The sequence below is a fragment of the Battus philenor genome, unplaced genomic scaffold (genome assembly GCF_028537555.1).
Source record: "Battus philenor isolate CCGP_79_NKW_IND1 unplaced genomic scaffold, ilBatPhil1.0.hap1 SCAF_23, whole genome shotgun sequence".
Classification (NCBI taxonomy): Eukaryota; Metazoa; Arthropoda; class Insecta; order Lepidoptera; family Papilionidae; genus Battus; species Battus philenor.
In genome coordinates, this window is record NW_027181686.1 from 6,486,863 (window position 1) to 6,504,099 (window position 17,237).

General features: G+C 31.8%; 2 protein-coding genes across 2 annotated transcripts; one reads left to right on the top strand and one right to left on the bottom strand.

Moving 5' to 3' along the window:
- Positions 1-7,982: 7,982 nt before the first annotated feature.
- Positions 7,983-11,289, top strand: Dlish (Dachs ligand with SH3s). Its single transcript, XM_068767514.1, has 7 exons — positions 7,983-8,131; positions 8,626-8,819; positions 9,211-9,398; positions 9,590-9,756; positions 10,291-10,389; positions 10,508-10,671; positions 10,741-11,289. The coding sequence occupies exons 1-7, from the start codon at positions 8,083-8,085 to the stop codon at positions 10,903-10,905; spliced, it is 1,026 nt and encodes a 341-aa protein (XP_068623615.1). The 5' UTR covers positions 7,983-8,082; the 3' UTR covers positions 10,906-11,289.
- A 752-nt stretch (positions 11,290-12,041) lies between these two features.
- On the bottom strand, positions 12,042-15,429 carry bonsai (28S ribosomal protein S15, mitochondrial). Its single transcript, XM_068767623.1, has 5 exons — positions 15,170-15,429; positions 14,514-14,647; positions 13,841-13,914; positions 13,029-13,150; positions 12,042-12,435 (listed from the first exon to the last, which is right to left on the bottom strand). The coding sequence occupies exons 1-5, from the start codon at positions 15,355-15,357 to the stop codon at positions 12,126-12,128; spliced, it is 828 nt and encodes a 275-aa protein (XP_068623724.1). The 5' UTR covers positions 15,358-15,429; the 3' UTR covers positions 12,042-12,125.
- Positions 15,430-17,237: the final 1,808 nt, after the last annotated feature.

Below are 17,237 nucleotides of genomic sequence, written 5' to 3' on the forward strand. Positions count from 1 at the left end.
ATATGTTCATAAATCCACAATAATGTCAGGTGCGGAATGCGGCAATCCTAAAATATACAGGCTTCGACTTTTTACCTAAACTTTATTGTATCGTCATTACAGAAAATAAATATTGATGCAAATTTTAAAAAGATACCTTATAACACTAATAATCTGTGACTTTTTCACTGTGCTATTTTAAACAGAAGACTGTTTTAAGAGTTAATTAAATGAAATAAAATGTAACGCTCCGTAATCCTTTAGGCTGCCAGAAACGGAAGAAAATTAGAATAAATACTTACTGATGACCGTCTCTACATAAATATTATACAATTGTTAAACAGACAAAATATGCTCCATTAATTAAACAAAATACACAAACGTAGGAGCATATTTTTATAACAATGAATAAAAATATAATAACCTTTTGTGACCTCTGCCAACTAAAATGGAATGGCCCTTTGTTAGAAATGCGATTTAATATCGACTATTTTACCATTAGCTAAAAAGTCGAATCCACAAATCGATGTAAAATATTTCCTTGATTTGATATTTTTATTTACTTCCATTAAATATTTTTTGTATGCTACCTGCAAATTGTTGAAAGAGATAAATGTACTTTCATTCCTGGAAAGCTAACTTAATCGTCTGGTTTCATTGAATAAGACGACAGCAGCAAAACCCCTTCCTGGAGAAAAAAGATTGAAATATTAGATTAAAATTTATCACTTCCATGGAACTTCGTTATCTTTTCTATTAGTTAACACGTTGACTGCGGCTTGAGGCCGATTCAGCCTCATGGTAGACTTTGCACTGGTGCGGCGCGTAAAACTCGTGTTTTCTCTCTAGTGCGGCGGCTGTTTACACTCAACCGTATGAGATATGACAAAGACAAATATAGCTTTCTTTATGTCTGCGAAGCATTGACTCAATATTGTAAAAAAAATGATTGAAACATGAGGCAGAAAAGGCCTCAACCGCACTACTAGGAAGTTCAGCTTGAGGCTGATTCGACCTCAGCCGCACCAGCTGAGAGTTCTTCAAAATTGGGCCCGCAGTGAACGTGTTAAAAAGTTTTTACAGCTGTATACGTGTGTCAAAGATTTAAAAAAAATTCTGTTACTTTATTGGCATTCACAGATTCTGCGGGCTTAAGGAAGCAGAACGCAGAGAGTGCTTAGCCTATACCTCGTTTACGTAACTTAGTTCGAGGGCTCTTATAAGAACGAAGGCTAGGGCCATTACACCACATGCAATATTACTCCGAGTACAACACGTCAAGCTCATTGAAGGTTTTAAAGTAGTTAGCGGCTTATTAGAAGACGTTTGTAACACTTTATCAATTTATTTAACACACGAACAAATTTTTATTAGCGCTTGAGTGCGAGCAAAAAGGACGTGCATTCGTCGTAGGACTCTGGGGCGCAATGTGTTCTGCGACCGAGTGAAAGCGGGCAATAGAACAAAGGCGCAAAAGAAGTAAAAGAAACAAAAGAAACAAAAGTAACAAAAGGTCTGCGCCCGCGTCACCGGTGCGTGCATGTGCTCGCTGCACTAATTCGGCACACTAAGTTCGCCCGTCGGCTACGCTCGCCCACAAAATCTTACACCTATTATTCATTCAGACATCACATCAGTGTATATACGACTCCCACAGTTTAATTAAGCGCTCTTTAGAGTCATCTTAAACAAATGCCTCCGAAAGGGGATCTCGCCTAAAGCTGTACCTTAACTTTACCGCCGTGCGCGCCTTTTTTTAGAATAGCTGAGAATTGTTTTAAATGTTGCTTGTCTTATTGGCCCAAGAAATTGAACTGTTCGTAAATGTGATAGCCATGTTTCACCGTTCTCTGATATTGGCTACTTATTAGAGGCGCTTGATAATATATATTTGCAAAGTCTAATAGCTATTTATATTCCCGTGGGATTAATTACATAAAAGTTGCAGTCGCGTTCGCCAAAGCGTGCCGCTTTTGTCACAAAGCTCACCGTCTTTCGTGTCGGTAATTGATATTTGTACGATTAATGTGAAGTTTCTACGGTTGCAGTTACATATGGGTGCAAAAAAAAACAAAATTATATAATAAGAGTTAATTGTGGTATACCAATTAATTATAATAGTTAACAGTTTGCAGCGGCCCGAGACGTGGGCCTACCTATAAAAGAGGACTAGGCTAAGCGTCATCTGTCCCAGCCCTGTTCTTTAGGTTAGAAATAAGATTAAATATGTTTAAATTATCCAGACCTGTATAAAAACGTATAAACTAACATAATTATATATAGAAATTCTAAAAAAAATACAGTGTTTTTATAATATTTTCTCATCTTCTGGTCAAATCTTTTCATAAAAGGTCTTTGACCACTGTGTGTATCGATAGGGTAATTATATTTTTATTTACAATAAGTTACGATTTATGTATATATTTTAAAATCTAACGCACATCACATAATTTATATAATATACATATATCGTATAAATATTCGATTCCTCGTTAAATAATATTAATTTGTTATGAGCTTTGGTATATTAATGGCCAATCTCTGTGATTAAACAGGCATCCAAAGTAGGGAAAAAATTATTAATGAATAATTATAATAAGGATTACTCTCGCTCCAAACGGTATATAATTCTATATATCAAAAGAGAAAATAATCCCCTAACTAAATTTTAGTATAGGTCATCAATAAAAAAATTCAATTAATAGGGTTTAGAACCGTTCATAAAAGATTGTATTTTACTTCATCATATTGTTCATCATCTTCATTTTAAACGTGAGACGTTTACCGCTGGATATGGGTCTCCAATAAGAACAGATGGAAGCAGCCTGTATCCATCATCTGTCCGCCTTGTGTGTGGACGTTCTACTCTGGTCTCCACTCCAAAACCTTATGGCTAAAACGACACTCTATTCTGCACCCAGCCACATTTACTTCAACTTCCCAATCTGCTTTCCGAGTCCTTTTATAATGTTCCAATTATCCGTCAAGTTTATTTTATATCGCAATCTAAATAAATACCGGTGACTTTGAAAGATAGAAATAAAACAAGTACGAAAATATATGTTATTCGTCCAATATCAGAGCTGTCTGACAGATTCATTAATTTGTTTTATCAAGTAAACAGACGTAGCTCGAGTACCGGTAGACAAACTCACCTTAGATACCGGTAAATAAACATATGAAATACAATGATATTAAAATGCTTCAGCATACATTACATAACTCGATTTAATGTATTGTTATAATGACAAAATAATTAAACTCGATAAAATATAACAATATGAGTATTATTAATATGCAATCAATTAAAAAACAACAATAAACAAATATGATTTCGGTATTTCCGAAATTTTGTGTACTTCTTTAAATTAAACAAGAGATCGGTTTGATCACATTTTTATTATGTTATATATATATTAATTAACAATTAAATCGTAAAACTAAGTTTTTATATAAATCAATTAATCATAGTAACTCTACGAACCATTCTTCGGCCCTTTTCCTCACATTGTTAAATGTTATATGATGTCCTTTTTAAACAACCTATGAAGCTCTGTCCCTTCCTTTTCTAGTGATATAGCTAATATGACACACTGAATCAAGATTGAGACTCGGGCCCGTTAAAAGTGTCAGCGATTATCTATGACAAAAAAAGCTCTTAAAAACACGTAATAACAGTTACTCCTGCTGTTTCTTTTTTATATTAATTTATCACTCATAATAATATTTTCTATTTATTTTGAAAAGACACGTCAACCGAAAAACATAATATACAAACATTTTCACTAGTTTAATATAACATTAATCGTTATCTTGGCCGTATGATTTCCTTCTTGGACATAGACCTCCCCCATATTTTTCACTCCACCAATATGGTCGTCTACCTTGTGGGTGGTTATACTACGCTGAACTTGCCAGTCCGTTGTCTCCAATCCAGAACCTTAAACAATAATCGGCCTTCTATTCTGAGCGCTATGTGTCTCACCATTGCGAATTTGACTTGCCAATGCATTAGGCTATATCGGTTACATTCGTATCTTCTCATTCCTAAATCGATGTCATAGTGAATATGGCACAGATTTAAATATGTCTGCCTTTCGTAGATATCCTTGGCCTTAATTATGCTTCCAACAGTTCTGAAGTATGCGGCAATAAATGAATATAAAAGTAATAAAAGAACTGTCTAAATAACAATAAAAGAAGCTCAATATAAACAATACTTTATTTTTAATAAGATAATATTTGTAAAAGAAACGCAAACAATTAAAGGAACACAACGTTTAATAACATAACACTTTAAACGTAATCATAAATACAACGTAATAAAATACAAGATTTAAACTGTAAATAATAAAGAAAGTATACAATACCCTAGCACACTATATATTATTTATACAAACAAATTTATTGTGAATATCGAATCTCTTCAAAGTTTGTTTTCACCTTTAGAACGTTCGCATTAAAGTGAACATTTCGTTGTTTTTTGATCTTACTGCTTCGGTTCCGAGTAAACATTTTAGCGCCGACTTTTCTCTTAAAGTTATTGAAAACGGCAAGTGTTTTCGAACAATATTTGCAAATAATTATCGATACTTTGCTTTGCAAACGATAGTATATTTATCTTTATAAAAAGTTGTTTGAAAAGCACGTAAACATTGATATCTTTGCGTTGTTTTTAATATCAAAGACCGAGTCGAAATTCCCAAGATACTCTAGAGCGTATTATTATTCGTATGAGGTTTAGGTTAGGCACCATCAGCGCTTAGTAAGACCAACAATGACTTTCCGTCAAAAGCTACACCAGTCAGGACTGTGTCATGTGTTCATAGATAATAGCCGTATAGTTATTAGGCTAACTAGATGTATGGTGTGTACTATTAATATAAGTTATATTTAATGTTGTATTTTATTTATCAAATAAAATTAAATCTTTATTTAGTCATTGACTATCATCATCATCTTCATCATTATTTCAGCCGTAGGATGTTTACTCCTGAACAGCTCCCCTATAGATTTACATTAAAACCGGGTCTACTCCTTTACTCAGCTTACCAGTTCCGTGGTCTTCACTCCAAAAATTAAGGCTTCAGCAATTATTTATTCTGCGCGCTATGTGGTGTACACCACTTTACTATGCCAATTACTTTCGTTCGTATACAAATTCGCACATTACTGATTTGATATCATAAAGAAATCCCGAACATCGCTTTTTCGTGACTCATTGAGAAACCGTGAGTTTGAGTACGGTACTACCAAAACTGCTGTACCACACTCTGAGTAGGAGCGGTGAGACATACGGCAGCTCTGTTCAGTTAGTCCGTTCTCAATGTTAGCGGCGACGGCGCTCATTTTTCTTTCCTCGGCCCCCATCTCGCCACGTCTTCCTCAGGGTCGGAACACCGGATTTAGTAACATTACAATACTTTTTGGCCTTTCTGACATGATAGCTTTCTTACAGACAAATGTAGTGCCACCCAGGGCTTTCTCTTGATAATTTGATAATGAATAAGAGAAGCGCTACGCGACTACCCAGTCCGATTCTCTTGACGTTTAACCGTCAAGTCGATGTAATGTCACTAGAAATATAGAGTGAAAAAGATTATTACGTTGCTAAGAATAAGATAAAGACTTGTGACTTGTTATTTGACAATCCCACATGTATATCAAGCTTATTTACTGTAAATGTGCACTGCCAACTCAAATCAAGACTAAATAAAACAATAGAATAGCTATCACTCATAACTAAATAATAGCTTTGTAGCCTGCCACCTACACTGCATATTCGCGATAACGCTATGTACTAGGCAGGTTGTGATCTATTAACCACAGAAGTGCTACATCAACCAGGAGGAGGAAAGGATATCATCGCCAGCAGGAGATCTTGACGGTACGCTCAGACGCTACTAGAGTCAAATATCTCTACAGAAAATAAAGACAAATTTCCAGTCCATAACAACACATTTTTTAATAGTTTAACAATACAAATCTACACATATACACTTTATAAGATTTCGCTTAAATATAATCAAGTGACATCATTGCCAAGGATTTTTGTCATTTAAATATTCGTAAAAATAATAAATAAATATTTATAAAATATTAATAAAAATGAAATGAAATATGAAAACAAAGCGTTTTCGCTTTTAATATGCGTTTTGAATGTTGTAAATGGTAATCCAATAATGTTTTGTCGGAATTTCATTAAAAATCTTATTCCGTTTATTACAAATGAATTAGAGACTTTTTGCAAGCGAAACTTTGGTACAGTCAGTTTTTCTCAGTGCTTTGTAAATACACTATGGACGTCCCCCTTTTTTATAATATTATAATTTTTATTAACGTACAAAATATTATCATAAATATATTGTGAGGCCACTGTAAGAATATTGATCTCTTTCAACCGCTTTCTCAAGGAGATTCGCGGCCCTGCGCCGTAAATAGCACGGATGGCTCTCTTTTGCAAAACAAATATATTTTCAATATTCGCACCACTACCCTAAATTACTAATTCATAGTACATAATGCTGTGAAAACAATTAACAAAAAAAAACATGTTCCTAGCAGTATCAATATCAGAGTAGCGTTTTTACCTTCCTAACGACATATGCTGCTTTACTAAGCCTGACAGCAAGAGACTCGATAAGAGGGCTCCATTGAAGTTTAGAAACGATTGTGACGCCCAGGAAAATCGTAGAGTTTACCTAGTTTAAAACATCACCATTTATTGGGTTTGATTTAACATTCGATATAAAAAAATTATGAATTTGTTTTTTTTTTTTTGCTTAGCTAAAGTTTCATCCGTCACTTCACTGTTTTAATAATCCGATAAATGCATGTCTTGTTCTCCTCGGTACCCCTTAAAACGGAATAACAAATGTAAATTAATATACAGCCCAGTAAGAGTCCCCTGCCAAGTGAGTTTCGCCTAATACTTTATGAAGGCTCCGTCTAAGCGACCTAAAACCAGATTCCCAAGGCAGCTCTCAAGCTACTTTACTTACTACAGAAGGTGCGAAAATTAAAAGCACTTTTAGCAATCTTCAATTTCAGAAACGGCGAATCTTTAAATGCCAACGGGCTAAGCATTTACGATAGACCAAAAGAAGTCGTACCTAGTATAAGTACTAGACTAATGAAAGGCGCCTCACTTTCCATTCCATATCTTAGTCTATTCATTTATATTTCTGGTAAAGAACAAAACTCATTTAACAGCAAGACTATTTTAATATTATTGTTTATTATGTTTACACACAAGCTCATATGTAAGCACCCACACCATTAACTGAATACACAAGAACCCTGGGAAAAGATTCATAGCTAGGCCGTGAAGAAACGATTACCGCTTTGAAGTTGCAAAACTTGATTTCACATAGACAAGAACTGCTCTGCTTAGTTCTAATACAAATTTTCGAATAATCCGATACCATTTTTTTTATTGCATAAATCTCAAAAAGTGTTTCATTGGTATTTAAAAAGGAAAATTGTATTAACGTGCGTTCATTTAGCTCTTTTTGAAAGTTTATGCCGTTATGCATCAGTCAGATGCTAATGTAACATTATAATATAATGTAACATTTTAAATAATAAAGACTCTTTTCTTAAAAAAAATCACTACATGCATATTATATTTATAGCAACCCACCACGACTCTATATCTAAATTTTTATTATATTTTGTATATCCTGGCGTTACAGTCGTTAAGAGTAACATCTAAATTTAAAGATATTTGATTAATTATTAGTTTTGTAATAATTTCTACGACGGAGGTTCACCTTTGAATGATTTATTATTTGACAAGAATTTAAATTAACCGCTTCCACTTATGAACGCAAATTTAAAGACATCCATATAATCATTTTTTTTATATAAAAACTAAAATAAAACTGATAGTATATCGAAACTCTAAAACACTTAATAAATCTAAACTCTTTAAATATTGAAAGATTTATCTGTGTTGCTTTTACTTCATCACAATATGCAATCTGTAAGCTTTTTAAGTTTTTGACATGTGAAGAGTATATTGTTAACTTTATCGCACGGCACAAAGAATTTGATTTTTTAAGTGTTTTCGACATCCCACAGTTATGTGAATTATCTTTAAAAATGGCATTTTTGTGTCCAGTCAGAATAAGAAGGGGCAAGAAGAAGAAATGTAAGTATGAAAAAGCTTTATTTGGAAAAACTTTGTGAGTCAATGACCTCAAACTTTCTATACATAATTATAAATATAGAAAACCAGTAAATTCATCTCGTTTTACGAGAACCTGTACGCCTGTACAACCCTGACCGTGGGAACATTTTCTCAACAATTTTAACGACAAATGTTCACACTCATTTCGCGGTTATTATTTAACTTATTATTGTAACGTATTATTTTGCAATTTAAATGTTAATCGAAAATACTGTATTATTAAAATCTATGGAAAAAAAATTATGTCCCATTGTAATCCTAATGTATATCCTAATTATTGTAACATTTACTAAGAAAATATTCTTTATATTTGAAATCAATAAATCACATTTATATAATTCATACTTAATACAGTATTATAATTATGAACAATATTTTAAATCCTGTGTTTCAATATTATAAATAGTTGTAATGATAATAATTCTTTTGTTTCTGACATATTTATTTTTCATTAGCAAGTAGTGGCGACTCAGAAAAAGAATTATCCAGGCCGGGATCTGGACTCAGTCCGGGGATGGGCAGGATCACTGGCTCAGCAAGCATTGAGACATTAGTTAGAGTTGGTATAGAGAAGGAACATGGTCTTAGTCCAGATTCTAAGATGGTGGTGCTACATGATTTTGCACCTTGCGTGGATGATGAATTAGAGGTAGATAATTTTACTGTTTAAAAAAATTATTTATTACTCTTCAGTCTATAATTTATATGTGTATAGTTATTTTGTATATTATTTATATCTCTAATATCTTATGTTCTTATTACAATTAGATTGATTGAAAATCTTATGTTCTAGATCCATTATAATCTATGCCCAATTTAGCATAGCACATAAAACCATTAAGATTAACAATTTCAGACATAAATGTCATAATAAATGAAAGTAGAGTTATTTTATTTTTGGACTAAATTTATGGATTAAAGACAGGTCAACCATCACTGTGGAAAGTGTGAATTAAAAGAAACTTCAGTTGTTTCTATCCATAATTATTTTTTTTTATTTTCACTCCAATAATTAAAATGGAATATAATGTTGTAAACAGGTTAAGCGGGGCCAAATAGTAAATGTATTATATCGGGAAAATGACTGGGTGTATGTGATAGTAGCAGAATCTCGAAGAGAAGGCTTCATACCTCACTCATATTGTGCACCTTGTGAACATCATGACCTGAAGAAAAAGTTGCCAAGGAGCAGATCTCCAACTGATTTAGCACATCGAGAAGTATCTCAGTAAGTACTGAGTGAATCTGATACCCTTTCCAATTTACATGCATATTTCTATACCCATAATTATTGTCACTAAAAAACAAAGAAATAAATAAGTGTGGAAATATTTCTGTTTCTGCCAAATTAATAATCTACAATCCATATTTTGACTTTGGAACTATCACAACAACTTACTTTTTTCTTGTTATTTTCAGATTATCTTTATCAGATGGGGCAACAAATGATGGCCATTCAGAGCTCGGAAGTGAGGGTGAAGCCTGTCCCTTTAGTAAAGACCCATCTGGTCGATATGTAGTGCTATACACATTCACTGCCCGAGACGAAAATGATGTTGATGTAGAGAGAGGGGAATTTGTTACAGGTAAGGAGAAATTAAATTTTAAATACTAATTTAATTAATATCAAATAAACAGAATTTTACTCTGGATAAACCGCAAAAGATGCATTATTTTATTTGTATGAACTAGATGAAAGACAATATGACCTCAAATGTATTGTCTCAAAAATTTGATTGTTCTGCCTATTCAAATGTCTGTTTTAATAACATGTATTTAGTGATAATGCCTAATGGGGTTAATGTATACATGATTTTTTAAGAAAAACTGTAAGGCATTTTTTTATTCAAATGCTTCTAACCCAATAAAGACTTCAAATACAGTTGGGATAAATAAATTGCATAACATTGTCTCATTAATTCACCATTAAATAATGGGAAAAAACACTGGGACAAATTATTTGTAGATTAAAAATAATATTTTATCTCAAAAAGTTGGCTTTATTCTTTTTTGTAGAGAAGCCTTGCGGGCTAATATATATTTTGTTCCAAGTTATCCTTCAAAAAACATGTAATATTGAATTATATTTTAATGTATTAATGACCAATAATATTTGATAGTATTGAACAGAGAAGATCCAGATTGGTATTGGATTGTGAGGAGTGATGGTCAAGAGGGATTCATACCCTCTGGCTTTGTTTATCCTGCAGTAGTACAAGGTAATTTTAACCAAATTTAAACATAATAAAGCACAATTAATAATGTCATAGATTAAAGATGTAGTGATGCAACTTCTTAAGAATTTTAACAATAAATTAATTTATTTTTATTCTCTAGCAACACAGCAAGATAATGCACAACCTAACCATTCTTCGTTAACATCAAACCCTAACAACACAATGCTGTCATCTAACAACAATACCACCATCAACAACACAACCCAACAAGATAATGATGGACGTTATCACGGCACTGAGCTAGTCATGCTTTACGACTATAAGGTAACAAATATATATTATTTTTTTGATTAAAGAACTGCTGAGAATAATGACATGCCATTATATTTCCAGGCACAAGCCCCCGACGATTTGTCCGTTAAGCGTGGGGAATGGGTTTATGCAGATCTGACACAGCAGACAGTAGAGGGTTGGCTGTGGGCACACGCACCAAAATCAAGACGTTCTGGATTCATTCCTACAGCATATGCCAGAGCGCCACATACAACATCACTCTAAGAGTGATATTCTACCTTTTTTAGATTGAGACTCCCAATATTCTTACAACTTTGACATCAATAATCATACTATATGTTGTGAATGATTTTCATTATGAACTAAGTTTATAAAATGAAAACCAATAATTTGCAATTCCTAGCTTTATAAACAAGGACATAATATAGCTGCCATGGTTAGAACTTCCTGATTTATATTGTTTAATAGTGAGTTAAGTTCAACATTCCAGTGGCTATCAAAAGTCTTCCGTAGTTTTAAGTGCATAGCTCTCTTCAATTATACATCAAGGATGAAAGCCTACTTTTTGTAAAATAAATCCGTCCAAATTTCTACACTTTATTCTTTTTTTTAGTGATTCATGTAATTGTTAAATATGAGTAGTTTTTAATAAAGACATTAAAATTATTATTTTTTATTTATAAATTCATAATCTTCATCTGAAAAAAATCACAAATAATTTCTAATAGAATCAGGCGTTACCTCGCGGAAGTCTATCCTAAGAAAGGAACTAATATATAGCTACTTCGGCATGCATGGCTACTGCTACATAGCAGAAGTAGCTATATATTTATTCCTTTCTGAGTTAATAAATAATTTGTTACGAAGTCACTATCCGATTTTACTAATAATGATATGTTTAGTACCACAATTATGAATGATGTATCTAAAATTTAGAAATATAATAAAAATCATGATCATGATATATCTAGCAAGCCAATAATTTCTTTGACTATGGGGCCAGGCCTTTCAAATTAATATACTCGCTTACAACCCGAGGCTTGATAGTAGAAAAATCTCTGAACTATGTACAATAACAGTATATAGTAAAAGCTAGTTTTTTTCTGAACTACAAAATTAAAAAAAAACTAAATGATAAAAAACGGAAAATTTACAAGAAATATATAAATAATTGAGAGCAAAATAAAGTCACCTATCCCCCATGTGGAAAAAAAAAATTAATAAGACTCAAAGGCGTGTAGTGCCAACCGTAACATTGAAAATATAATCATTTGATTGTTGATCATTGTCAATAATATTGCAATGTCCAAAATAGAAAAGATATTTAAAAATGATCATTGTTTATTACCAATTTTATTTTAAACTAAATCAATAATATATAATCAATAACTAGTGTTTTATTTTTTTTTAATTTGCAACTGCAACAGATAATAAGTTAAAAAAGACAGTGTATCTGAGAAGCTAATTTAATATGTTTATGACATTCATTCATTATCTAAGAGTACATTTCTCCTCTTTTTCTTGGCTTGCTGTTTAATTTCATCTTTCACTTTCCACTCTTGCAACTGTTGCTCCAGCTTCTTAATGTCTTGCTCCGTAACTGTAACTGGTAGTTGTAATTCTTGTTGCTCACTCCTAATAAATTTCATTGTCTCAAGTTTCTTTGTAAGAAATGGTCCTTGTTGACACTCAAGTAAGTTTCTATAGTCAGCTAGCTTTTTGTTTCGAATATCATCACAGTGCATTTCTGTCAATTTCCTTAGAGACTCCTTTCTTGACAACTTATTATATGTCCTAGAGAAAAAAAAACAGGATTCAGTAAATCTGTAGGAGTAAGTCAGACATCTTAATATACGCTAATTAAATCATAGATGATTATCACAGATTAGATTTTCAGATGCATATTAACAAGTTCAGAGTTGGCTTATCACGGAAAGAACTTTTGTATTAATAAAATTCTTGTGTAAAGAATAAATTAGATGGATAATTATAACTGCTTATATGAGAGAGATGACAAACTACCCTACTATAGATTTCGGGAAGAAGTTCTTTTTATTAAGATAGCTATTATTAACTCATTGAAAGAAGCCTACACCCTCAGAGAAAATAAACCCATCCAAACCGGTTTCCTAAATTTTCAGATATAATTAATTGACACTGCGTTCATAATTTCTTGTCAAGATTATCCAAAATAAATATGCATCTAAATTCTCTTTATAATTCAACTTATATAATTACCCTTTTATCGTCTGCGCCATAACCCTAATAAAATTACGAAATTATAAGGCAATTTTATAATAATAAGATAATAGATTTTTAAATCAACATGATATACATATATTAGTCACATAGTTACAAGTGTGTATAAATTTCAAAAATGCACTTACTCGGGATGGGCTTTGTACTCAATATTAAGTTTTTCTAGCAGCCATTCAAACTTCTTGTAGTCATATTGTCTGAGGAACTTCAACAACTTCTTTCTTTTGTCAATGAGCTCTTGAACAGTTTTCTGAATAGCAAAGAAGTATTACATTAATAGTATAAATATTTTATATCATCTTGAAGGATATTTATTTAGTTATTTAGCTTGTTTAGGCCCCCCAATATATATACCAATGACATCAAGGTCGCAGGAAGTTGTAACACCGATTATTGTAATGCTATTTGGGGGAGATCTATCTATTCATGCCAGCTGAATGAATATTTAGTTGTTTAATAATATAGAAATTTGTATGACTTTTAATAAATTCAATTGTTGGTAATAAGGTATGACTCTATAGTTGATTTCTAATTGATGATTGGAAGATTGAACACATTTGCCTAATAAAAATTCTTAGTAAGAATCATATATGCTAAAACAATAAAAATATTTTTTTATAAAAATAGACAAGATGTTGTTTGACATGACACTTGTAGAAGTCATAATGCAGGTGAAGGTCTCACTGGTCTATGCATAATGTGATTTCAAGTTTAATTTATATGAATAAGCATCTAATAACCAAAAAATAAATAATTTCAAAGCCTTTTTCCATTGATTACTTAGTACTATTTATAAACATAATTGTCACAAAATGAAAATGGATATTATAATTAAAATTTATAAAATTATAGCAGAAATAAATAATTTTGTCATGCGACATTAGCATGTTCAACTCACAAAAGATTTTCTCTATTATCAGTTTAGAAATCTGGTACTTACTTTGGCAATAACATTTTTTGGACTTTTTTCCATTGTATCTTGCAGACATCTTATATGGCCTGTTAATCTAGCAACTAAAAAAAGTAAGTTTCATATATTATTTCAGTTTCATTATATTTCCTAGTAACTGGAAGCATTATAGATGTGAACCATTTTCTAGAAACATTAATGTTATTGTAATAATAGTTACAAATTCTCTTTTAAAAAAGTAGTAATAAAATAAGACACAGCCGCTCAAATAAAATTAAAAGTATTTATGGAACCAATAGTATAAAATATAAATTCACTACACCATTGCCAACATGCATAGCTCTAAAATGGCATCCAACAATATACAATAAACATTGCTTATTATTATGCACCCCCAACACAGCTGGCATGGTGTGCATAGGTCAAGCACCCCTCGTGCTCTTAGGATATCCTCATTCCAGAGTGATTTTCTCCAATAAAAAAAATCAAGGCTGTAACAGCATAAAACCATACTTTCTCTTGAGAAAAGAGTACCATAACCAGTGAAATTGATATCTACACTTCAACATTTACACACTAGTTCAATATTATCTGACCTTCATAGGTTTACACCAATGAGTAGTGTAAAATTTTAAATGAATTTAGCCATAAAAGTTAACAGTATAAAGCATCTTCAAATATGAATTAATTAAGCATGTCTTACTCCGGGTTTCAGCAGTGAACTCATCATATTGATGCCTTTTAACTTTATCTATGTAATGTGACTTGACTAATGTATTATACTCCTTCCTTCCTAGATGTGCTACTGAAAATATTTTCTTCACTGCTTCTGGTGCACTGCAAATATTTAAACAGAGAAAAAAATCAGATTTTTTTGTAATTTATTACTAAAGAGGTTTCTTGTAATTAAAAGAACATAATTTTTAGAATATGTCTAGGTAATTCACAATATAAAGGTATTGGTAATAACTAAAATAACATGAAGTAAACATTGCCGTAATTAAGATTATACTACAAAACCATATTTTTAACAAGTGTTAGTTAAACTTTAATTCAATTTAGTATTACCTACTCAAACAATGACTGGATTTTTTATGACTGTTTATATTTAAATTCACTATGAATTAACATACTATATACAATATATAGATATATATATATGAGATTTTACTTCAAATATTAAGCCCATATTAAAAATGTTTTTTTTTTGGATACGTCTCTCACTATTTTAGCGGATTAGAAAAACTGTATGAATTAATCTAGTACTTTTGGCAATATGTCTACGTATAAATTAAGGTTATCCACCTATTTAAAGAAAATATTTACTTTGAAACCATACTAAATTTTAATGAAGCTTACTTTTTTATTTCTTCGCTTAAAGCATAATCTTGTCCCAATGCTGATTCGGGAATAGGAGGAAGTGCTTCCAAATCACCAGATCTTTCAGCTTTGTATGCAGGAACATACTCAGGGCGTACCCATTTTATATTAACCTGATGTTTAATACTTCGGCACTGAGTTATTAAGGGGGTTAAGCGTCTAATCATTTTCTTAATACTAAAACAATAATAATATTATTTTAAAAAAATAGGTTGTTATAGGTATGATCCTACAGAATGTGACAGTTGACACATTGATGTCAAGACATTGACAGAATTTTCACTTTTGTGCTGATAATTAAAAAAAAATTGTTGACTTTTTTTTTAATTATGGGTTAAAATTTTATGTGAATTATTCCACAGTGAAATACAAAGTTTTATGTGCGAGTTCTAGGAAAATAAGTTGTATTAGTGAGTATAAAAATAAAAATTAACTTATAATGGAATACATTGATCGTCTGCTATGCAAAAATTTCTCAGTTTTAGTTTTATGTACACCAAAATTAACATGGTGCTACTTTTTAATTAACAATAAATCGATTATTTACCAGGGTTAAAGTTACAATAGAAATGTTATATACGATAGAGTCAGTCGATTTAATGGAAGTTGGTAGTGCCAAAAGACGGTTATTTATAAATATAAGATTTTCTAATAGATATATTTAAGTTTACCTACTACCACTGACCAGTGTTAACCCAGCAATAGAGGACCCACCCACCCAGAATTAGAGGACTAAGAATTGCAATTGTAGTTCACAGCTTCGATCCCAGGGACACAATCTTATATTTGTCATGGAACCTTTTTTAATTTTGCTATTGAACTTTGGATGATCTATATATCCAGAAAAATATAGATCTACACAATATTTATGTATTGCGTAGATTTGCATTATTCTGGGTCTTTTATTGGATTTTCATCACGCTGCTCAATAAACACTAATTTGACAAATGTAGCAAAACTCACAAAACACTGAGTGACAACATCGGGTAGAGCAATATTAAAAAAATAGCATCATCAGCATCAGTCAGTAGACGCCCGCTGCAAGGCGTAGACCTCCTCCAGAGATAGTCACAATGGCAGGTCTTGCGTTGCCCGCACCATGCGACTACGTAACTTAGCTGTGTCGCCAGTCCACCTGGTGGGCCAACATACACCGCGTCAACCGGCTTGTGGTCGCTACTCGAGAACCTTCAAAATATACAATTATCAAAATCAAATTAGCATACTGTAAGGTAACGGCACCAGTAATTGACCATTTAAGAGCGCTGCTAAAATGTTTTTTTTATTGACCACATACATTCAAATTTTAGAATATCAGTGGGTGCTTAAAGGAAATTCTTATACCCTTTAGATTAAGTTTTACTAAGAAGTCTTTCAATTAAACAAATCGTAAACACTTAAATTTTTATTTGATTCATATTAAGTGTTTGCTTCAGTAGTTGACCAATCAAAATCTGAAAAAAATTAGTAATTGACCGTATTGAGCATCAGTAGTTGACCATATGAATAAAAACTTACTTTTATGGTAAATAAGACCACACATATGTCAAAACTTAAAATTTTAATTTTCACATAGAAAAAATATAATATTCAGTCACGAAATCAAGAAACGTGCCTCACAGTTGAACCCTGTCAAAAACAACTATCGGCTCCTGCTACACACAATGCGCTTTAGTTCTGAGCTTTCCGCAGTTGTAAATAGATGAGAGCAGCTACTTATAAATTAATTTTTTAATTAGATACGATAAACACAACGCTTATTATTTAAAATTTCATACAAAACGGTCAACTACTAGTACATGGTCAACTACTAGTGCCCTTACCTTACTTGACTTTCGAAATCAATTGTAAATAATATTATTATACTTTTTTTATTTATGAGATACCGCGTGAAACTAATTTGCAATGGCTTTTTTTGCATTTTTGTTATTAATTAATTTTGATAACATTGCTTGAATGTGGATGGAAGTCCTACGGAATTTAACCTAAATAAAAACTTAAAAATACTATACACTATTTTTTAAATCATGGTTGTATTAAAATGAAA